The sequence below is a fragment of the Staurois parvus genome, unplaced genomic scaffold, assembly GCF_062004578.1.
Source record: "Staurois parvus isolate SC_StPar_1 unplaced genomic scaffold, SC_StPar_1.0 ptg000013l, whole genome shotgun sequence".
Lineage (NCBI taxonomy): Eukaryota > Metazoa > Chordata > Amphibia > Anura > Ranidae > Staurois > Staurois parvus.
Genome location: NW_028317809.1, coordinates 6,235,765 through 6,260,931, shown reverse-complemented (window position 1 = coordinate 6,260,931; position 25,167 = coordinate 6,235,765). Strand labels below are relative to the sequence as shown.

The 25,167-nt window shown below is 39.2% G+C and overlaps 1 protein-coding gene across 2 annotated transcripts in view; it reads right to left on the bottom strand.

Moving 5' to 3' along the window:
- The window catches only part of BMP2K (BMP2 inducible kinase), a 231,130-nt gene that overhangs the window by 132,100 nt on the left and 73,863 nt on the right, over window positions 1-25,167 (bottom strand). For both annotated transcript variants that reach the window (XM_089675396.1, XM_089675406.1), the window contains exon 2: window positions 8,554-8,672. In XM_089675396.1, the coding sequence (XP_089531522.1) occupies window positions 8,554-8,672 (119 nt within the window). The remainder of the gene's footprint in view (window positions 1-8,553; window positions 8,673-25,167) is intronic.

Sequence of the window (25,167 nt, the reverse complement as noted above, 5' to 3'; positions counted from 1 at the left end):
TACGGTACTTTAAAAACCCACAAAAACATGGGTTTTATAAACCATTACACTAATATTGAGATTAAAAAAAAAAACGCAACTACAAACACTTTCCTTTCTTCAGGGTTTCTGCTTTCAGAAAACATATGTTTGGGGGATTTAACTAATCTTCAGGCATGAAATATGCATTTTAACCTGTGTGCAAAAAAATGCAAAAGGCTCAGGAAGAGGGTTAAAGAAGAGGATGGGGTGAATTGATTCACATTGATATGAAAAAAAAAAACAGTAGGCAGGGGTTAAGATACATTGTATAAAAGTTGGCATTCAAAGACATCAGAGCTAGAGGGATAAGGTGTCCTTCCAACTCAAACCTATAGGTGTTTCAAGGGTGTGATATGTTGGAAATGAGAACCAAAACACATTGTGTGGTCATGTCAAACAGCTAGGTAGGAGCACACTATATCTCTGCAACATCAACAGTTATTCTTCTATATTTGCAGTATGTTTAAAAGGCATAAAACATGGAGAAATGTACTACAGAGATAAACAATATAGTTTTTATTTAAATTTGCTTTGTCATATGCTTTAAAGGAACGCAGTTTTCTTAGGCATGCCGTCCATGGAGAAGGCAGTGCAATGGACCTAGAAAACAGATCCCTCCAGCAGTGCGCTGTCACTGCCAAACAAGATGGGGTCTTCTGGCTTTCTCTCCATTAACCACTTGATGGCTGCCCTGCAGCAGTTTTACTGGTACAGGGCGGCCACTCTGCACAAAATCGTGTGTGTGTGTGTGTGTGTATGTGTATGTGTATGTGTATGTGTATGTGTGTGTGTGTGTGTGTGTGTGTGTGTGTGTGTGTGTGTGTGTGTGTGTGTGTGTGTGTGTGTGTGTGTGTGTGTTTCTGCATTTCCGGGGAGGTGGTGCGTACGTGCGCTGTCCTACCCGCGCTGTCATTGGCTCCTGTAGGTATCAATCACCAGGTCCGTGATTCATGAGTGTGAACACACACACCGCAAAGTAGGAAGATGAAAACCAGCACACCCCTAGTAAAACACTACACAGTGAAATCACTTCCTAACGAACCCTTTGATTGTCCCAGATGTTACCCCCTTCCTGCCAAGTGTCATTAGTACAGTGTCAGTGCTTTTTTATTAGCATGGATTACTATATTAGTGTCACTGGAGATGTCAGCGGCAGTTAGTTCACACCCAGTCTCAGTTAGTGTCACAAGGCCCGCTGTACTATCACTGTCCCTATATAAGTCACTGATCACCATTACTAGTATAAAAATAAATAAAAATTCCAGTATATATACACCATCCTTTGTAGACACTTTCACAGAAACCAATTAATATACACTTATTGGGTTTTTTTTTTTTACCAAAGACATGTAGCACAATACATTTTGGCCTAAATTTATTAAGAAATTTTGTTTTCTATTTTTTATTAGATATGTTTAATAGCAAAGTAAAAAATATTGCTTTTTCTTTTTTTTTTTTAAACAACCCAGTGATTATCAAATGCCACCAAAGGAAAGCTCTATCCGTGTGAAAAAATTATATAAATTTAACTTGTGTACAGTGTTGTATGACTGCGCAATTGTCAGTTAAGTGGTTCTAAAGGCTCAAGGTTTTTTTTACCCTCATGTATTTTATGCATGAAGGTAAAAAACCTTCTGTGTGCAGCACCCCCCACCCCCCCTTCTTACCTGAGCCCCCTGTGATCCAGCAACATTCTCGACAGTATCTGCTGTCTTGGCACTCTTCCTCCTCATTAGCCGTGACAGCAGAAGGAGCCTAGCCAGTGAGCCAATGAGGAGAGCGTGGAGGCGGGGCCGAGGCACACAGCGGTGTCTCCAGGGCAAGCGGTTTTTCCTGGGGGCACTGCTCAAGGAGGAGCCAGGAGCGCCATAAGGGACCCGAAAGGAAAAGGATCGGGGCTGATCAGTGCAAAACCACTGCACAGAGCAGGTACTGTAAGTATGACATGTTTGTTGTTTTTTTTTGGTCTGGTATGCGTGCTTTGGATTGAATGGTGAAGGTGCACTAGAGTGGTGTCCCTATTCAACTTTTCCGTCCGACACAGGTTCATGCTGAATCTATTTGCACAGTATGGATGACTATTTATTACTGAATGTGTGTGTATGATTATTTTTTATATATCTGAGCATATTGTAGAGTGATATACAGTGGATATAAAAAGTCTACACACCCCTGTTAAAATGTCAGGTTTCTGTGATGTAAAAAAATGAGACAAAGATAAATGATTTCAGAACTTTTTCCACCTTTAATGTAACCTATAAACTGTACAGCTCAATTGAACAACAAACTGAAATCTTTTAGGTGGAGGGAAGTAAAAATAAAATAATATTTTGTTGAAGCACCTTTTGATTTTATTCCAGCGCTCAGTCTTTTTTGGTATGAGTCTATCAGCATGGCACATCTTGACTTGGCAATATTTGTGCACTCTTCCTTGCAAAAACACTCCAAATCTGTCAGATTGAGAGGACATCTCATGTGCACGGCCCTCTTCAGATCACCATACAGATTTTTGATCAGATTCAGGTCTGGGCTCTGGCTGGGCTATTCCAAAACTTTAAATCTTCTTCTGGTGAAGCCATTCCTTTATTGATTTGGATGCATGTTTTGGTTCGTTGTCATGCTAAAAGGTGAAGTTCCTCTTCATGTTCAGCTTTCTAGCAGAAGCCTGAAGGTTTTATGCCAATATTGACTGGTATTTGGAACTGTTCATAATTCACTCTACTTTGATTAAAGCCCCAGTTCCAGCTGAAGAAAAACAGCCCCAAAGCATGATGCTGCCTCCACCATGCTTCACTGTGGATATGGTGTTCTTTTGGAGATGTGCAGTGTTTTCGCACCAAACACATCTTTTGGATTTCTGGCCAAACAGTTCAACCTTGGTTTCATCAGACCAGAACACATTTTCCCACATGCTTTTATGAGACTTTAGATGTGTTTTTTCAAAATTTAGCCAGGCTTGGATGTTTTTTTTCCTAAGAAAAGGCTTCCATCTTGCCACTCTACCCCATTGCCCAAGCATATGAAGAATATGGGAGATTGTTGTCACATGTACTACACAGCCAGTACTTGCCAGATATTCCTGCAGCTCCTTTAATGTTGCTCTAGGCCTCTTGGCAGCCTCCCAGACCAGTTTTCTTCTCGTATTTTCATCAGTTTTGGAGGGATGTCCAGTTCTTGGTAATGTCACTGATGCGCCCTATTTTCTCTACTTTGACTGTCTTCACTGTGTTCCATGGTATATCTAATGCCTTGGAAATTCTTCTGTACCCTTCTCCCGACTGACACCTTTTAACAATGAGATCCCTCTGATGCTTTGGAAGCTCTCTGCAGACCATAGCTTTTGCTGTAGGATGCGACTAAGAAAATGTCAGGAAAGACCTACTAGAACAGCTGAACTTTATTTGGGGTTAATCACAGGTACTCAGGTGTGTACGGACTCCTATTTAACATGATTTTGATTGTTAATGCTTAATTCTGAATACAGCTACATCCCCAGTTATAGGAGGGTGTGCACACTTATGCAACCACATTATTTTATTTTTACTTCCCCCACCCAAAAGATTTGTTTGTTTTTCACTTGAAATGTACAGTTTACAGGTCACAATAAAGGTGGAAAAGGTTCTGAATTTATCTTTGTCTAACTTGTTTTACATCACAGAAACCTGACATTTTAACAGGGGTGTGTGCTTTTTAAATCCACTGTACATATACACGTAGCACTGCACTTTTGTTATTAATTTATCAACTCACATCGGTTGATGTGTTAGCTGCATTTGCTTACCCTGTAGCGCAATTTCAATTGTAACACATTTTCAAAAGTTAACTCGAATGAATATTAATCATTATTGCCTCGTCAACATGCCAGGAGTTTTCAAAATCAATTTCTAGTGTAAAGCATTTTTGTATATGTCAGGCCGTTTCTTATAAGTGGCCCAAAACAGGGGTTAGGGTACAAAAAAAAATACAAAATGTTAAAACTGAGTAACAAAGCCCAAGGTACATTGCTGGTAAATATACAAACAGATTGTGCCCTCAGAGCCATATTACATACAGAAAAGTGGTAAATAGAGTGTTACATATGAAGAAAAGTGTACAGTTAACTAAACTATTATACTGTTAAAGATGGGCACCAATCGGGGACTAGATCTGTACCTCTGGGAGTGAGCTTTGCCTGTGTACTATCCATCAGTGTGGACTTATAGGCATCCAGTGTCTGTTTAGTCAAAATGGTCTCTCCTCTGGTGGACTGTCACGACTCTACTCATGTTAGCCTGGGTCATCAACAAAGTCTAAAGAGAGGAAATCTTATACAGCATTTGAGTTATTTATTTTCTAGAGAGAGTGGGTGATACTAAAGAAACGTCCGATCATTACCCATTGGGTCAAACATGTATGTCTTATCTAAAGAGTCTGTCCAGAATTGGGGGGGGGGCGTCCTGGGGTCTCCAACCAACCACCCCACAGCTTCATAAATTTAGCGGCGGAATCCCCCATATTGATATACTAGATGTTGACGTGGGGCATGGCAGGGGTACATGCACATCGGGGAAAGAGCACGCATGTTTGTAAAGGTCTTGGAAATGTAACTAAAATCCTCCAGGAGGAAATTGTTAGACATCTGGAATATATATTCCTATCTAAAACTTTGACTTCCTTTATGTAAACCCGTAATGTTAATAATTCTTAAAGTTATATATTTTGAAAATTGAGAGGAAGGAGTCTAGGATGGTGTTGCTGGGCAAAGTAAGCATACTGGTTTACTAGTTGTTTCTACTGTTAATGCTGCTAAATATTTTCAAATGGCATTTATCTAAAAAAAAAAAAAAAAAAAATAGATGTAGCACAAGATGTCATAGTAAACAACAATCCTCTGACAGGCTTGTGGCTTTCTTGCAGGTAAAATTATTGAAGGGTAAGATGGTAAAACATACATTTCAGCTACTTATTTTGAGGCATATTTTTGGATTCCCTACAACTTTATGAGGGCAATGGATTTCAATTAACTATTGACCAAAACAGCTCTCTAATACTGACCTCTCATGGATAAAGACCTTCAAACACTTTCTATCAGAATACTGCATCATAGATGAATTATTCATGCAATTTTATTTATTCTGTACTGCAATAAAAAAAAAGAAGGATACTATTTTTAAATGCCCTTTAAAGTGTGATGGTGCACTGATGATAATGTCTAAAAAGGCATATGTCTTTGAAGCAATAACAGTAGTGTTCATGGTAAGAGGTTCCTAGTTTGGAAGGCGTCGAAAAAACAGACTTCAAAAGGAATGAATTGCTCACATTCAAAAATGACATGAGGCAACATTCAGGAATATATATTCCCACTATAGTTCCTGGTTCTGTTCCAAACCATCCTGGAGGCTCTTTACCTGCTAAAACAAAATTACAGCTCATGCTTTCTCCATAATGGAGAAAAGCAAACAAAAAAAGCCCCACACCAGTATCCTCTGGCCATTTTCATGTCCCTTATCAGCAAGAGAAGGCAGAGGTTGAGATTATTGAGTATGTCCAATTTATAACAATATAATAATATATAATTATATTATAATGTACAAGAAAAAAAAATACAGTTTCTACTCCTAGGACGACTCACGTTCACTGGAAGTGGAACTGGAAACACTAGAAAGCAGAAAGATACATATTTATGCAAATGGAAGGGCTTAAGATCTAAGAAATTTTAAAGAAATGATATTAATTGTAAGGAAAATCAGCATTTTCCCCAGCACCCCACAGCAGCAATTTATCAAAATGTATTAAAAGCCAGAAGCAAGGTGTGAACACAGCTTGGTCACTGACTACAAATGCAAACAACTAGACCAGACTCAGTATCAAGGTTATGATGCTTAGCAGGTAGGGTGATTTACCAGTGCAGTGGTTCTCCAATTGTGGTTAATTAAAGCAAAGGGTTTTTCAATCCAGTAGGCAAAAACATCCACCTGAGAGCCCACAAAAATAAGGGCTTATGAAAGATTTTATAATTCTCCTAAAATTAAAAGCTTCGCTTGGTCCTAGGTTTCACGCCACTGTTGAGGTCAGACTGAACCTGTCAGGTCCTACAAATCTAGCATCACAGACAAAGCAAAGGCAACCAAAACCATGTAGCTGTCTTTGAATCAACAGAACAATGTCCTGGGACCCCCTATCCAAATGTCAAACATACAGTAGCTTTTTTTTTTCTTTTTTAAATGGCCTGGTTCACACTATTGCGGGTGGTTGCGGGTAACACAGTGATTCCTGCAGCTGCAACCACCCGCAGTCAAAATGAGCTGCTGTTTAAAAATGTGTGGGGCTGCCAATCATTCCTAATGGCACCCCCACACATGTAAAAACGCAGCACATTTGCAAGTGGGGAAACCACACGGAAATGGCATGGTGCACCACAGGAAAATTGCAAAAGCACCATGCAATTTCTTGGCTGCTGCATTTTTAAAATGCTGCAGGAATCTTTGTCCGGTGTGAAACGCAGGCACAGCAGCACATTCAATTCAACCCACAATAGTGTGAGCAAGGCCTTAAGGCCCCTTTGACAAGGGGTAAATCCACGTTGCTCAGCAGATCTGTGTTGAGTGCCTGTGTCCGGTCAGTTTATGAAGAGCAGACAAGGACAGAGCCTGCTCTGCTCTATGGATGGTTGGGAGTAAACGGACTGGCTGCCCGTTTACACCAGACTACATCTGATCTGCCTAAACCAAGGAGGAGGGATCCTCATCTGTTTGTTTTTATCTCACTGGATTGGACTGGAGGTAATCAGGTTTTAAACGGCCATAATTCCTTTTACACCCACTGGTCCATAGAAATGGATAGACTGCCCCATCAGGTCCGCCTGGAAAACTGACAGGTGAACCTGATCAAAACAGTCATGTGAAAGGGTATTAATGCTGCTGATCTCCTTCAGAGTTTTTGCAGTCACTGTCAGTCTATATTCAGTTGCGTGCAATTGCTTAGGGAAGTACCGTATTTTTCGCTCCATAAGACGCACTTTTTTCCCCCAAAAAAAGAGGGGAAAATGTTAGTGCGTCTTATGGAGCGAATATGGAGCGGCCGGTCCGGTATTTCCACTGCCACCGTTGTGTCAGAATATCGGGCCGGCCGCTCAGCTCTGCAGCGGGACCTTATGGAGATGACTGCTGACCTTTGGGAGGTGGGGAGCGGAGTTGTTCTTTGACCTTACCTGTTCCTCTATCCAGCGGCGTGCTGTCATCCCGGCTTCTGTAGTGTCGGCACTGGGCTTGACAGCCGGGTGCCAAGTGCACATGCGCAAGAAGCGGTGCTTTTTGTGAATGGTAAGGCGGTACCTGGGACACATGACAGATCCCAGAAGCCGCAGGACCAATCACAAAGCGCAAGTGCTTCTCGCTCATGCACACTGGGCACCCGGCTGTCATGCCGAGCGCCGACACTACAGAAGCCGGGAAGACAGCGCGCGGCTGGATAGAGGAACAGGTAAGGTCAAAGAACAACTCAGCGGAAGTAAGAGCGGGTACCTGTCAAATTCAGGTACCCGCTCCCCCCCTCCCCAAAAGGTCAGCAGTCATCTCCTGTACTGTCCGCAGTCTCTGGTCATCCCTGTGCTGTCCGCAGTCTCTGGTCATCCCTGTGCTGGCCGCAGTCTCTGGTCATCTCCTGTTCCGTCCGCAGTCTCTGGTCATCCCTGTGCTGGCCGCAGTCTCTGGTCATCCCTGTGCTGGCCGCAGTCTCTGGTCATCCCTGTGCTGGCCGCAGTCTCTGGTCATCCCTGTGCTGGCCGCAGTCTCTGGTCATCCCTGTGCTGGCCGCAGTCTCTGGTCATCCCTGTGCTGGCCGCAGTCTCTGGTCATCCCTGTGCTGGCCGCAGTCTCTGGTCATCCCTGTGCTGGCCGCAGTCTCTGGTCATCCCTGTGCTGGCCGCAGTCTCTGGTCATCCCTGTGCTGGCCGCAGTCTCTGGTCATCCCTGTGCTGTCCGCAGTCTCTGGTCATCCCTGTGCTGTCCGCAGTCTCTGGTCATCTCCTGTACTGTCCGCAGTCTCTGGTCATCTCCTGTACTATGTCTGCAATCCATTAGTTCAGAATTTTTTTTTCCTGTTTTCTGCCTCTAAAACCTAGGTGCGCCTTATGGCCAGGTGCGTCTTATACGGCGAAAAATACGGTATTTCTCCATGTGATATGTGTGTACATGCCTGTGCAATCAATGCTGACTTGGCCACTTACAGTCACAATCAGAAGTGCAGGTTACAGGGTGGCAACGCACAACAGCATTTGGGAGCAGGGGGAAAATGTGGTCAGCCTATAACAGGAGTCTGAAGAAGACCCGTTTTCATGTTAGAATTGCCAGCTAATATATTGTAATGACAGCCTCAGATTAAGCTTATAAAAAAAAAAAAAAAAAAAAACTTGAAAAGTACTTTGGGAACACCTTAACATATCAAGGTTTCTATGTGATTTTAGTGATTAAGTTTGCATCCATCTTAAATACAAAGCTCAGCACACACAATTGCTTGTTATACATTTTTGAAATTCACATGCATTTTACTTACCATAATAGTTATTTCTCTCTTGCAAACATTAAGGTCAGGCACATTGTTGACATACATTCTCTTCAGAGCACAACGCATCCCCCCATGAGTGCGCACCAAAAACACAGTGGAAAAGCCTCCTGCAGATAACAAAAACACCATGAAGATATTCTTCCCATTAAGACTACAAAATGTAATGAGTCAGTACAAGAAACCCAATTCAATTCTCATAACCAAATGCATTTTTTAAAAGAACCATAAATTATTTCAAACATTGGATTGATGAAAATAAAAAGTTTCTTATTTTCCAAAACTGGTGGATCTATATATACATTTATCCTGACCTTCTATTATACCTACAAATCGAATAGCTTAAAGGTAGCTGTAAATTCAAAATTGTTTGTTTAATAACAAACATGTTATACTTACCTGCCATATGAAAGAGAACTGCACAGAGCAGCCCCGATCTTCCTCTTCTGGGGTCCCTACCGACATTCCTGGCTCCTCCTCCTCTCGTTGTGCCACCTTAGAAAGCGGATTCCTATTTTGGCAAACCTGTAGGCTCAATCCCAAGCTGTGTCCATAGATGCAAGCCTGCATTCATAGATGCAGACAGCAGCCGCAGCCCAACCAACTGCTCCTTTGTACCGTGGCTTCAACTGCCTCAGCAAAGCCTGTGTGAACAGGGAGAGAAGACAGAGCTGCTACAGATGGGCACAGCGCTGGATTGATTGAGTACTCAGGTAAGTGTAAGGGGAGGTGAGCGGGTGATACAGGTGCTAGAACATTTTTTCCCTTAATGTACCCATTCCTGCCAACTGGATTGGCAGCACTGCCTCTGTTACTGAAACCCTCCCACTGTGAGCTGCAGTGCCCGGGAGGGTGGAGTATATGAGACACAAATGAAACAGGATTTTCCCCATTCTGGAAAAGTAAAGACCTTTTTGTTTACTTTGAGGCATCATCACATCACAGTAACTAGGAATTTGTTTGGACAGTCATACAGGAGCCTTTAGTTGTATGTACAACAAATACACAAAGAAAGACCAACTGAAACCCATTGTACCCATTGAAATCTCATGATTTTGACATTCAAATCCTTAAAAAGGACACTATTGGGTGTTTTATCACTGAAGTCTGTAGTTGCTCTAAAAAAACCAAAAATTAAATGCAGATGAAATGTAAAGACAACACTAATATTACCAGACAAGCATAGCTATCAGTGTGTTGGACAAGCCTATAAACTGCAATAGATACTCTAACTGTGATATGATCTAATGGTGGACTACTAACAGGGAAATAAAAAATACTTCTACAACACGATCACTACATGCTGAGATTATGTGCTTAACAATAAAATACAGAAAGAGTTCCCAGAGCGTGCTTTTGCTGTATGAGATTATATTTCCCTGACTTTGTAAAAGATCAGAAACTTAAAGCTTGCAGTTCCCTCAAGCTAAATAAAACTAACTCTTGGTCTAAAAAATATTCCTTGTGTTAGTGAAACCCAAGTTGTTAGGCAAAAGAATTTCAACAACAAAAAAAAAAAATCTTAGTTACCACATCAGAAGTGACATGGCTATTCTCCTGTACTGAAAAGTGTTCTCTTCATGCATAACTGCTTGCAAAAAATTATGTCTGAGTGGCCCTAACGGAAGCGTGCGAAAATTAAGGCCTGAGCGTCCCATGATAATGACATCATTTTCTTCCCAACACTTGGAAACAGCTAAGATAAAAGCTCTAGCATATACCATAATTAAGTTTTTGTATTTTACTTTCTCTCAGTGGCTTGTTTTTTTTTTTTTTTTAAATTGGACCACAAAACTACATAAATTTTTACAAATTACTCAAGTTCCGTTGTTACAGCAACACATTAATCGTGAATGCGTAACAGAAATGTAATATTTGTATGGCACAAGGATAAGTGTACTTTTATAGAATGATCCAATATTGAAATAGGCAGTTCAAAAATGTACCATTTAACATATTATTATTATTATACAGGATTTATGTAGCGTCAACAGTTTGTGCGGCGCTTTGCAATATAACGGGAGACCGTACAATTACAATACATTTCAGTACAGAAGGAATAGGAGAGCCCTGCTCATGGAGCTTACAATCTAAAGGAATTACCCATTGATTATTATTATACAGGATTCATATAGCGCCAACAGTTTGCGCAGCACTTTACAATATAAGGGAGACAGTACAATTACAATACATTTCAGTACAGAAGGAATAGGAGGGCCCTGCTCATGGAGCTTACAATCTAAAGGAATTACCCATTGATTATTATTATACAGGATTTATATAGTGACAACAGTTTGCTCAGTGCTTTACAATATAATTTTTTCATTCTTGTAGTTCCCCTGTTTGAACAGTTTAGTAAACAAAATCTCCATATACAAGTCTGTTTTATGACTGCATTGAATAGTAGCAAATTATTATAAGGTTGTGATTATAGTTGTATAACCTTGTCTTTGTTTACTCACTTACCTTCAATATAGGCAAGGTCATTTTAAACTGGTGTGGTAGATTTGTGTAAAGGGTGTGTCAGAGTGATCGAGGTAATACATCACTCAGTTCAGTGAAAGAATAACTCCATAGGGATTAACAAACTAGGAGCTCATTCAAGGGTGCGCTACATAAGTATAAATATTTTGCCTCTCATTTCCAGTTTAACCACTTGCCCTTCAGAGGAAAAACCCCCCTTCTTAACCAGGCCATTTTTTTGCGTTCTGGTGCTGCGTTACTTTAACTGACAAATGCGCGGTCATGCAACGCTGCACCCAAATGAAATTTACGTCTTTTTTTCCCCACATATAGAGCTTTCTTTCGGTGATATATGATCGCCTGTGCATTTATTTTTGCGCTTAAAAAAAAAAAAAAAAAGACCGACAATTTTGAGAAAAACAATAATTTTTGACTTTTTGCTATTAAATATGTCCAGTAAAAAAAAATAAATAAATAAAATTTGTGTCATAAATTTAGGCCAAAACGTTCTCTGCTACATGTCTTTGCCAAAAAATAAAATCTCAATGCGTGTAAATTAATTGGTTTATGTTTATGGAAAGTTATAGCGTTTACAAATGGCAGTATACACAGTGAAGGAAATATGTATTTGATCCCCTGCTGATTTTGAATGTTTGCCCACTCACAAAGAAATGATCAGTCTAAAAATCGAATGGTAGGTGTATTGTAACACTGAGAGACAGAATAGCAACAAAACATTCAAAAGAAATGCATGTCTAACAAATGTCTGATTGATTGCTCCTGTGGACAGGTGTCTTTTATACAGGTAACAAAATGAGATTAGCAGCACTCCCTTTAAGAGACTGCTTCTAATCCAAGCATGTTACCTGTATGAAAGACATCTGGTAGCTAGAAATCCTGCTAAATGATAGGGGATCAAATACTTATTTTCCCAGATGTGTGCAAACCTGGTGGCCGACTACAGGAAATGTCTGACCTCTGTGATTGCCAACAAGGGATTTGCCACCAAGTACTAAGTCATGTTTTGTGAAGGGGATCAAACACTTATTTCCCTCATTAACATGCAAATCAGTGCATAATTTGTTAGACATGCACTTCTTTTGAATTTTTTGTTGCTATTCTGTCTCTCTGTGTTACAACACACCTACCATTCGATTTTTAGACTGATCATTTCTTTGTGAGTGGGCAAACATTCAAAATCAGCAGGGGAGCAAATACTTATTTCCTTCACTGTATACTGGGATTTTTTTTTTTTTTTTAATTTTCACTAGTAATGGCGGCAATCAGCGTCTTATAGCAGGACTGCAGTGGGCATTCTGACACTGGGGTTAACTGACTTGGTGTTACTGACATCCCCAGTGACACCAATACAGTGATCAGTGCTAATAAAAAGCACTGACACTGTAATAATGGTACTGGGCAGGAAGGGGTTAATGTGGGGCAATCAAAGGGTTAACGGTGTGCTGTTTTACTGTGTGGTGTGTGTGTGTGCTTCACTGTAAGCACACTGTTTTGTATGGCTCTGCTGCCCTGTAGCAGTATTACTGCTATAGGGCGGAATGGGTTGTTATACCAGGTAAGGGTTTACATAATGACTGAGAAGTGACATCAAGTAATTTCTTTATTAGGAAAAAAAACATGTTTGTAAATATTCTTACCAAGGATATTCAAGCTGTGGGATTCCCAAGTTATAGTTTTCATGTTTTAAATCACCAGTGGTTTTTACAGGTGGTCCTACATTGGCCTTTTTCAAGGTAATTTTATATCATCTCAGTCAATGTTATGTATGGCCTGCCCTAAACGTTTCACCAATGAGAAATAACTCTTCAGACAATAAATGTGAAAACTGCAACCATTTGAAAGTTTCATCGATATGGCAGAGAGCGGATCTACACTGCATCCCAGCACCACAAACCAAAAATGCTTTTTAATTCATTTTTCATATTCAAAGCAAACTTCCCCATCCATGTCTCTACGATTTATTTTGATGAGAAATTACTTTCAAAAACACCCTGCAGCATTTTTGGCCGTGGCCATCTTGAGTAAGGACAAATGATTCATGTAGAATTTACTTCCAGGAATCCATCTGTCCTTTGCTCAGGCATGCAGGCAGGAGGGTGTGCTTACCTAAAAAAAAAACCTCCCCCTTCCTGAAGACTCCTGGAATGTTTGACATTTGCCTAGGCATGGAAACCAGGAAGTAATTAAAAAAATACATTAAAAAAAAAAAAAGTTTAAAACAAGTAAATATGATATGATATCTATTGACTAATGCTAGGGGCATAAAGGTGCAAAACAGTCGATTTTGAGAGTGAAGATCAGCTTCAAAATGAACTGCTGAGGACAGAAATATGGAGTCATTACAGACTTCTACTGGCTGTATGCTAGCTCTAGTGACTTTTAGCTGGACTTCTGTAACTTCAGTAAAATTTATTAATTCTGAAAAAAAAAACATGTTACTCTTATCTAAAAACAGTACAGGCCCAACAGACATCAGTCAGCTGGCTTATCTACAAGTGAAATGGGGTTACTTATCAACAAAGAGCGACCCTTTAACTCCACACAAGAACTTCTATTCAGCAGAAAGTGAGCATGTGATTAAAGATCTGCATGCTTTATTTCTCACAAACATGCTACAACAGTCTCTACCAGCTTCAAAGCACATCCATCAGACAACACTCATTATTTGTGCATCTGTCAAAGGACACAATGTCATACTGATCTTACTGATTATAGAACAGCAGAATGGTTTCTCACAAACCAGAAATAATGCATTAATAATAAATTACTTCATTAAAATATTAGATTTCTAAAAGAAAATGTATATTTTTGGTACCATGTGCACATTAGCCAAAAGAAATCCAGATTTATATTTGGTTTACTGTAATACAGGGTATCCCTAAAATCTGGAAACACAAGCAAAATGCATATTTTCAATAAATTTTTCAACGACCTTTTATTTCACTGGAATATTAATCAATAACAACTTCAATGCAATTTGTGATGCAAAGTTCCATGCGCTTTGCAAGATTCACATGAACCCAATGCAGTAACTCCACATTATAAAGTAAATTGGTGCAGTGCTACCCCAATCCTACACTAGCTAAACTCAATAACCATCAGATATACAAAATATACAAATAAATTATGTACCATACCAATATATAAAATAACTGGATGATTTATACTAGTTTTCTGTGCATTCTATTCACCAAAACATATTCTAATGGCTCGTATTCACCAAAATATATGTATGATTAAATGTATGCCACCAGTGAAATTCAGTGAAACAAAATACAATAAACAATCACTCACAAATCATAAAGTGAACTGATCCACTCTGGGATCCATGGTGAGACAAAAAATTGTGAACTTTTAGTGAAGTATTAAGAAACGCCAGTGATAGGAATATAAAAGGAAAAAAATAAAAAGTCCCAATGGGACTCCAAAAAGGTATAAGCTAAAATCTAAGATGAAACGCAAATTGACATATAAAGTGAATCCCTGAAATGTGGGATCAATTGATAACTATGGTGACCAAGGAGGCTATAAGTAGCCAAAAGAAATTGTGAAAAGTAGTGAAAATAGATAAGTGAATCCCTGAATGTGGGATTTTATATCACACAATAGTGATTAAGTGTGGTGATCAAAAAAAGCCTGATATTAATCAAAAACCATATATTAGGTGATATCACAACAAAGGTGATGTTCAAAAAAGACCACTATAAAAGTGTCACATAAAAAATATCCAGGAATAATAAAGTTCAAAGATACGTTAAAAATACTGAATATTTCAAACGGATCAAATAGTGCAGGTGATACTGTTAAATCCGCACATTAAACAGAAGGAAATTATCCATAAACAGCTGAATTGGTCTCCCCTTCAAAGATAATATGTGTCCGCAACAGTGGTATCCCCTTGACAGGTAAGTGGAAGAACAGCAGGATCCCCCTCAGGGATGATATAGTAAGATTCAGCCAGCTCACATCAAAAGGCAGGATAGAAACATAAAGAGATCTCCCATAGTGTAATACGGTTTAATAATGTTTAAAACATGTATAGCCAAATGTCCACTCACTTTTGTAAAGCATATAACAAGCTGAAAATAACCTCATGCTATGGGTGTTTTTGGGCGTCTACTCCGGAACTAAGTCACCACGTTCCTACGCGTTACGTCCGTTAACAAGTGACCCTGAGCACCCTGACCTACAATGTAAACTAGTGAGTGTACAGCTTGTATAACAGTGTAAATTTGCTCTCCCCTCAAAATAACTCAACAAATAGCCATTAACGTGTAAACCGCTGGCAACAAAAGTGAGTACACCCCTAAGTGAAAATGTCCAAATTGGGCCCAATTAGCCATTTTTCCTCCCCGGTGTCATTTGACTCGGGTTACAAGGTGTCAGGTGTGAATGGGGAGAGCAGGTGTGTTAAATTGGGTGTTATCGCTCTCACTCTTTCATACTGGTCACTGGATGTAAAAAAAAAAAAAAAAAGAATTGTTTCTCTACATAAAGATGGCCTAGGCTATAAGAAGATTGCTAAGTCCCTGAAACTGAGCTGCAGCACGGTGGCCAAGACCACATAGCAGTTTAACAGGACAGGTTCCACTCAGAACAGGCCTCACCATGGTAGACCAAAGAAGTTGGGTGCACATGCTCAGCATCATATCCAGAGGCTGTCTTTGGGAAATAGATGTATGAGTGCTGCCAGCATTGCTGCAGAGGTTGAAGGGGTGGGGGGTCAGCCTGTCAGTGCTCAGACCATACGCCGCACACTGCATCAAATTGGTCTGCATGGCTGTCGTCCCAGAAGGAAGCCTCTTCTAAAGATGATGCACAAGAAAGCCCGAAAACAGTTTGCTGAAGACAAGCAGACTAAGGACATGGATTACTGGAACCATGTCCTGTGGTCTGATGAGACCAAGATAAACTTATTTGGTTCAGATGGTGTCAAGAATGCGTGGCAGCAACCAGTGGAGGAGTACAAAGACAAGTGTGTCTTGCCTACAGTCAAGTATGATGGTGGGAGTGTTATTGTCTGGGGTTGCATGAGTGCTGTCGGCACTGGGGAGTTACAGTTCATTGAGAGAACTATGAATGCCAACCTGTACTGTGACATACTGAAGCAGAAAATAATCCCCTGCTTTCAGAGACTGGGCCACAGGGCAGTATTCCAACATGATAACCACCTCATACACACCTCCAAGATGACCACTGCCTTGCTAAAGAAGCTGAGAATAAAGGTGATGGACTGGCCAAGCATGTCTCCGGACACACACACACACATATATATATATACATATATATATATATATATATATACACACATACATACATACACACACACACACACACATACATATATACACATACATACACACACACACACACACATATTTCCTATGTGTCCAGACTTTGGGAACACCCTATACAACTCAAGAAGTACCTCGTAGATGTCTTGCATCTATACCATTTAAAATTACTTTTTTCTTTTTTTTTCAAGAACGCAAATGCAAACATGCTATTGGCAGGTGTTCTTTCTTCACCTATTCCAGCAACAGCAAGTTCAGCAGCTGATGGTTCACGGGAAGTAAGTGCATGCACTACACGTCTACGTCATGCCAGCTTTTAAAGCAAGAAGCTTGTTCGCTCTTGCATCAACATCACTAACCTAGTATTTCAAGTTAGAAGTTCTGAATTTGCACCAACACTGGCCAGATTTTTTAAACCAGGAGACAGCTAGGCAACTACTCTCAGCAAAAGTAGGTCAGTGATGTACTGTACACATACCTATATCTTTCAGCAAAAACTTCCTTCAAAATGTAGAATAGAGTGGTGAAAGAAGAAAACCTTTCACAGAGGATGTTTGTTGTGTTTGTCCATGGGACTAAACTAAAAGAGAGAGAAAACCTAACATTTGGCATGATTAATGAAATGGGAAGATCATAAAATTACATTTTGAACAGGAAAAGTATAAAATGACCTTTGGAACAAGACAAAAAATATTATATACTTTTGATTTCTGCCTTCATAAGAAGAAGTAATGTGTCTCTCGTTTGCCCTCTGCACCTAACAAGACAGGTGTGCATGGTATCTATGTAGCCAGTCTTTTCTAATATATTCAGAGCTATTTTTGTTATTAGTGTAACTTTAACATACCAGGATTTATGCATTTGGATAGGTAATTAAACTCGGACAGGAATGTTGATTGCTGTGAGCTAAAATTGTCAGCCCGTTGGCTGCATTCAATCAGATGGACCCCATCTTTGAGTATTCTGACAGCTTCTGGTGGTGGAAGAGGTTACATAGCCAAATGTGTTGCCAAATGAATTCAGGGCCGGGGATATTTAATAACTGTGTAAGCCTATACAAGTTGCCCATATGCACCACAGTAAAAACACAGGATCTCGCTGCCATTTTTCTGCCAGCAACACCCAGTGTAAATTCATGCATTTGTGTGCATGATGCATTAAAGCAAATATTTTTAAATTTAAAACAGCAACAGAAATCAGGAATGGAAAGTAGGCACCTTCAAGTGCCTGGTTGCACCTGCTTGAGTGCTCCTGAACCCTTTGTCGCCAGTGCCTAGTTATTAATGAGTATTCAATAAAAGTTGCATACCATTTTCATTTAGGCCAGCCTTTCTCAACCCCCAAAATAGTTTTCAGGTATTGGGGAGCCCTTGCTAGAACCAATTGGGGGTCAGTGGAAAGAATGACTCCCCTTTCATTGGTGGACAGAAGGCCAGACAGCAAATAGAGCATTCGAATAATGATGATAACTCCAAAAAGGAACTTGACCCAAAAATATGCAGGTACCACCAAATCAAGGTTAAATCAGCCACAGCTCAAGGAACCCCTAGCATCTTCTGGAGGAACCCCAGGGTGGAGGAACCCCAGGGTTCCCCAAAACCCTGGCTAAGAATGGCGACTTTAAGTTAACCTGAGCTGACTCTCTTACTTCTTAGCGGTCTTAGTATGTTTTGTATACATAATTTCATTACATGCACTAAAATCATTGCTAGAAATATCATTTACAGCACAAAGAAAATCTCATAATGTTTATTATGTATGTTGTATGACTGAACGCTATTTAGTGTTCTCATAGTGCCGTTGTTTGAATAAATATTCCTTTTATTGAAGTTTTGTTTGCAGATGACACATTTCTCCTGTATCTATGAGTGCCTTTACTTCGATCTGTGAGCCACTTCTAATTTGCTAGTACTGTTGCTATGTTCAGAAGTACTTCACAGAACACAGACAACAGCAGAGTTTTATTGTGAGAAACAGATTAGCTAAGAAAAAACTAAGGAAAAAAAAAAAAAAAAAGATTTTTTGTAATAAAAGTAAAATTGGCTAGTAAGGCTTTTTACACATATTTATCAACATTATTTCCGACACACTAATTTGGAAAGCTTTAGCATTTAATGGATGTATACTAACAGAGGTACTAAAAGTATTTGTATGTTAAGGCACAGTATGCTTCTTTCATTTTTACTGTGACGTGGCTTGGAAGACAACTGCAACCACTACCAGGCCTCCTGCTAGGATCAGCAGTTCAGGCGCTGAACTGCAAGTTACCACTAAAACTGGTCTGAACCAGATCACTTCGTTTACGAAAGCTTTTTTTTCTCCAAGACACAGCACACACAGCAACAATACAGCAAAGCCTGCAAAAGTCACATGTAAAAAGTGCTGCTACTGCTGGGGAGTAACACTTTCACCTAGAAAATTATCTAAAATCCTCTGTTCAAATCAATGTAGATCTAACCGCTGTAAAAACAATTCTCTTACTTTGAAAAACAAATTAACTTGTGAGCCACTGAGGTATACTTAAAATATGAGTATTAGATTGCTGGTTATTATGCCCACTCTCATAAGATGTGCGATTATCAACAAAATAATTAAATAATTACCGCGTTCTAATACCAAAAAAAAAGTGCAATGCGCTTATGAAATAAATATATATATAAATAGTTAATATAAAGTGACTGATGTAAATAAATAAATAAAAAGTAAAAAAAAATAAAGTAAATTAATACAATGATACCATACTAACAAATCACTATATGTGCAATCCTCATATAAATGTGCAAATGTTCCATTTGTAAACTACAGAAAAATTCATGATAAAATATATAAAAGAATATAATGTGGAAAAAAAGCAACAATAATGTCCCAAATGTGGCTGTGCAAATGAGTTTCCAGCCAAGACAGATATACTCTCCTTCGGTATGAAGATAAGATCTTTGCAATTTTTCTGTGGTTTACAAATGGAACATTTGCACATTTATATGAGGATTGCACATATAGTGATTTATTAGTATGGTATCATTGTATTAATTTACTTTATTTATTTATTTACATCAGTCACTTTATATTAACTATTTATATATATATATATATATATTTATTTCATAAGCACATTGCACTTTTTTGTTGGTATTAGAGCGCGGTAATTATTTAATTATTTTGTTAATTCTCTTACTTTGACCGCACAGTGACAGATGATCCGCTTGATTGCAATTTGCAATTACAATTCACAAAAAAGAACATACTCTATATACAAATAAAACTCATTTGATGCGATTTGCCATTGCGGACTCCAACTATGGCCATTGTCTGGCTGTTCCTTGGATTCATTATTTCCAACCAGGTCCTTGTGTGACTTTTCTTGTTATATAACTAAGGGTCACTATGATCCGATGAGTGCAGAGTGTTTACAATAGACACTCTAGACTAGTCAGTGGCAAGATAAGCTCCATTTCTTCAGCATCACTTGTGTCGGGGACCGAAGCCACTGGATCAGTATAACAGTCAGACAGACAATCGGCATATTCAGAAATGACAGCTTAGACAGAACCCCTCAACACACACTTTCAATTAATGAATAATTTCTCCTAAAAATAAATTATTATTATTAATAATAATAATAATTGCACATTATTTTTTTTTCTTAGGACCCTGTAAAGCAATGCACCCACAGTCAGCAGATTGCAGGTGCAATGCCAGGCTTCTGCAGACAGTAGAGCTGTCTGCCCATACCTCCTGTACAGGCAGTTACTGAAGTGCAGGAAGAACAATGAAGTACGAGCATGCTCACCAGCACCCTTACAAATCATTGATAACTACAAGCCATCTGCTGTAATGGCAGACAGTACTTGTAGTCTATATATTCACAGGAAACTGGGAATGAAAGAAGTGGTTGTGTGGGCAGAGCCCCACATGGCCAAGCTGTATTTGGATTGCAATAAGTATACATTTGCTACCTCCTGCCAACGTGCAAAAAATACACATATCATAAATGTGTACAATTCAAAAAACTTATTGCACACTGTCTCATAATATTCTAATAGTCCAAATAATATGTGTGCCTCCAATAATAAATTATATATATATATATATATATATATATATATATATATATATATATATATATATATATATATATATATAAGTGCTGTAGCACTATAGCTATTCCACGTATGATTGTAAACACTCCCCACTGCCCGGATCATATTGACCCTTTGTTATATAACAAGAAAAGTCACACTGCGCTTTGTGGTCACACAAGGACCTGGTTGGATCTCCTGCTTAACACCTCACCTTGCTGTCGCCTCCTCATCAGTTGCTCCAAACGATATTTCGATAGCTCAAGAGGCATGCGATACAAAAAAATAGAGAAGAGGACTCCTCCCACAGCTGTCCTTGTTCTAAAAATGCTGACCGTCTAGCTTCACTACTTTGAGCATAACAGTCAGTGCTTGCAGAATACAAAATCAGAAATGGTAGCTTCTATGCTTCTCTAGAGAAAGGCTTCCTTTAACAACTTGTAGCTCAGGTGTTCACAAAGAGGAAAAAAAAGATATTACATGTGCAAATTAAACATTATAAATTCAGTCAAATAAACCAGAATTGTTCATCCCAGCAATTGTCCACCTGATTTAAATCAGAATATACCAAATGTATTTGATAGGACAAACATAGCTACAGTGCCTTAAAGTATTCCTACCCCATGAAAATTTTCCACATTGTGTCGTTATGTCACAACCAAAAATGTAAATATATTTTATTGGGATTGTATGTGGTAGATCAACACAAAGTGGCACATAATTTTGAAGAGGAAGGAAAATGATAAATGGTTTTCAACATTTTTTACATGCAAATATCTGAAAACTGTGACATGCATTTGTATTTGGCCCCCTTTACTCTGATACCCCTAACTAAAATCTAGTGGAGCCAATTGCCTTCAGAAGTCACCTAATTAGTAAACTGAGTCCATCTGTGTGCAATTTAATCTCAATATAAATACAGCTGTTCTGTGAAGGTTTGTTAGAGAACATTAGTGAACAAACAGCATCATGAAGGCCAAGAAACACACCAGACAGGCAAGGGATAAAGTTGTGAAGTTTAAAACAGGGTTAGGTTATAATAAAAAAAAAAAACCCCAAGCTTTGAACATCTCACAGAGCACTGTTCATCCATCATCCGAAAATGGAAAGAATATGGCACAACTGCAAACCTACCAAGACATGGCCATCCACCTAAACTGACAGGCTAGGCAAGGAGAGCAATAATCAGAGCAGCAGCCAAGAGACCCATGTTACGTAACTCTGGAGGAGCTGCAGAGATCCACAGGTCAGATGGGAGAATCTGTTCGCAGGAAAACTATTAGTCGTGCACTCTACAAATCTGGCCTTTATGGAAGAGTGGTAAGAAGAAAGCCATTGTTGAAAGAAAGCCATAAATAGTCCCATTTTTAGTTTGCGAGAAGACATGTGGGGGACACAGCAAACATGTAAAAGAAGGTGCTCTGGTCAAATGAGACCAAAATTGAACTTTTTTGGCCTAAAAGCAAAATGCTATGTGTGGTGGAAAAATAACACTGCACATCATCCTGAACACACCATCTCCACCGTAAAACATGATGGTGGCAGCATCATGTTGTGGAAATGCTTTTCTTCGGACAGAGAAGCTGGTCAGAGTGGATGGGAAGATGGATGAAGGGCAATCTTAGAAGAAGGGCAATCTTAGAAGAAAACCTGTTAGTCTGCAAAAGACTTGAGACTGGGGCAAAGGTTCACCTTCCAGCAGGACAATGACCGTAAACATACAGCCAGAGCTACAATGGAATGGTTTAGATCAAAGCATATTCATGTGTTAGAATGGCCCAGTCCTAAATCCAATTGAGAATCTGTGGCAAGACTTGAAAATTGCTGTTCACAAGACACTCTCCATTCAATCTGACAGAGCTTGAGCTATTTTGCAAAGAAGAATGGGCAAAAATGTTCTACAGAGTATTGACTAAGGAGGGCTGAATACAAATTCACGCCACACTTTTCAGATATTTGTAAAAACTTTTGAAAACCCTTTATTATTTTCCTTCCACTTCACAATTACATGCCACTTTGTGTTGGTCTATCTCATAAAAACCTAATAAAATACATTTACGTTTTTGGTTGTAATATGAATATGTGAAAAATTTCAAGGGGTATGAATACACTTTCAAGGCACTGTATAAGTATGCAACCAGTTGTATATTGTGTTTAATATTGTGTTTAATAATCCTGCAATTACATTACAAAAAAGAGTCCGAAACATCCCTTCTCCGCTTATAACAAACTTCTGTAATATAGCTTTATAGGGGTTGATTCACTAAAACTGGAGTGCAAAATTTGTTTTTGTTTTTTTGGCAAAGCTAAATTGAATAAGCTGAAGTTTCAAGTGGATTGGCTACAATAAACTGCTACACTAGATTTTGCACCCTCTAGTTTTAGTAAATAAACCCCCTAGTCTCTTGATTATGGATGACTAACAAAGGTGCAATTAAATTAAAAGTCATAAAGTATATGGTCTCCACAGTTAGCTACCACTGTCAAGATGCATTTTAGAGATTGATGAAAGTATTTCTAAGGTTCTCAAAGTGCTAGTATTATAGTAAAAAAAATGCAGAGGAAACATCAATTGCAAATGTCAATTTATACAGAGTTGTGCTAAACGTTTTATCAAATCCCAAAACTCAATAACCAATACAAGTAGAATGTTGTGTAATTAATCTTTAGACATTTTTAATATTGTCAATGGAAGTACATTTCACTTGGCTTTTACGGCTCTTAGAATAAAGCCGGCCATACATGGACCAAAATTCATCAGGTTCAGCAGGGAGTGACCTAGATTCGATCCATGCATGAGCAGGCTGATTGTACCAATAGCAGTAATCAAAAGGAAGATTCCCCGCCCGTCCCCCCCCCCGTCCCCCGGGTGACAGAACACAATAGCGCTGGGGGGGGCATTCCCCCATCAACACTTACTGTATTGATGAAGATATGGAGCGATTTTCTTTCCTTTCACCCCTGGCGGAAGGAAAGAACATTAAATCATCTATAGGCTGCCTAACATGCTCCCCAGTTCTACAGCAATCTGTCTAGTCATTAACCTCTTCATTTTCCTGTTCACCACAAGGACCCATCTCCAGATTACCAGATTATGATACAGTATTAATGCCAAATGGTAAAATGCCCTCACGATATATTGAGCTGGAAAAAAAAACCTCTCTGTTGAGGGATACCTTCCTAACCACTTGACCTCCAGAGGATTTACCCCCCTTAATGACCAGGCCTCTTTTTGCTACTCGGCGCTGCACTAATTCAACTGATAATTGCGCGGTCATGCAATGCTGCACCCAAACGAAATTTACGTCCTTTTTTTCACACAAATAGAGCTTTCTTTCGGTGGTATTTGATCACCTGTGCGCTTTTTATTTTTCACGCTATAAACAAAAAACCCCAAAAATTTTGAAGAAAAACAATATTTTTTACTTTCAGCTATAAAAAAATATATAGTAAACTCAAAGTTGGTTATAAATGTAGGCCAAAATGTATTCTGCTACATGTTTTTGGTAAAAAAAAATCCCAATAAGTGTATATTGATTGCTTTGTGTGAAAGTTATAGCGTCTACAAACTATGGTATAGATACTGCACTTTACGCCAATTTTTTTGCTATACAGTGCTGCGCTAGTTTAACGGACAATTGCACGGTCATGCAATACAGTACATAAATGAAATTTACATCCTTTTTTTCCCCATAAATTGAGCTCTCTTTCGGTGGTATTTGATCGCCTGTGTGGTTTTTATTTTTTGCGCTATAAAAAAAGACTGACAATTTTGAGGAAAAAAAAACAATATTTTGGACTTTTTTCTATAAAACATGTCCTGTAAGAAAAAATTTAAAAATCAAATTTAGTCATAAATTTCTGCCAAAATGCATTCAGCGACATCTTTGCTAAAAAAAAAAAACCTAATACGTATAAATTAACTGGTTTACGTGAAAGTTATAGCGTTTACAAATGGCGTGAAAGATACTGGGATTTTTAGTTGTTTTTTTTTATACTAACAATGGCAGCGATTTATGGCGGGAATCAGCGACTTATGGTGACACTGTACTAATGGCACTGGAGAGGAAGGGGTTAACTTTATTTTTCAGGGAAGGGTTATCTGTGTGAGGGGGGAGTGTTTTACTAGGCGGCGGGGGTGTGTGCTGGATGGTGACAGGCTGATCTGGAGAGAGAAACTCTTCTGTCCCGATCAGCTTGTCCTTGAGCTGTCAGGGAAGTGACAAAAAGCACAGCTACTGCAGCTGTGCTCTCTGTCACTGATTTCCGCTGATCGCCGGGAGATAGCCGATAAGGACCGGCTGTGACCTGGCAACTGACATCCGCGGCTGTGATCGGCGGGACAGGTAGGGCGGCCCCCTACCTGTTTACAAAACACACGTTTTAAAACGTGGTTTTGCCTGCCCGTGCCGCCCTGCCGCCGTATTTATACAGTGGCTGCGTGGCATGTGGTTAAAAGGGTATATATTTAGGTTTTGCATTTATTTATGGTGTGATGGACATTTTTAATTTCGAGAGTTAAAGATAAAATATTTATTCGGAATTAAGTATTTGCATTGGATTTTCATTTCCAAAAGGTGAAGCTTCTAGGGAATTTTATTTTTACATATTTATTAATAGGCAATAAAGGTCTTTACACAAAAAACAACCAGGGAAGCAAAAATATACACACACAATAGGGTCAAGAGGGATTCATCTCTCTCCCTGCCTATTTTGTCCAGAATGGAACAGATAAAGTTTCAATCAGG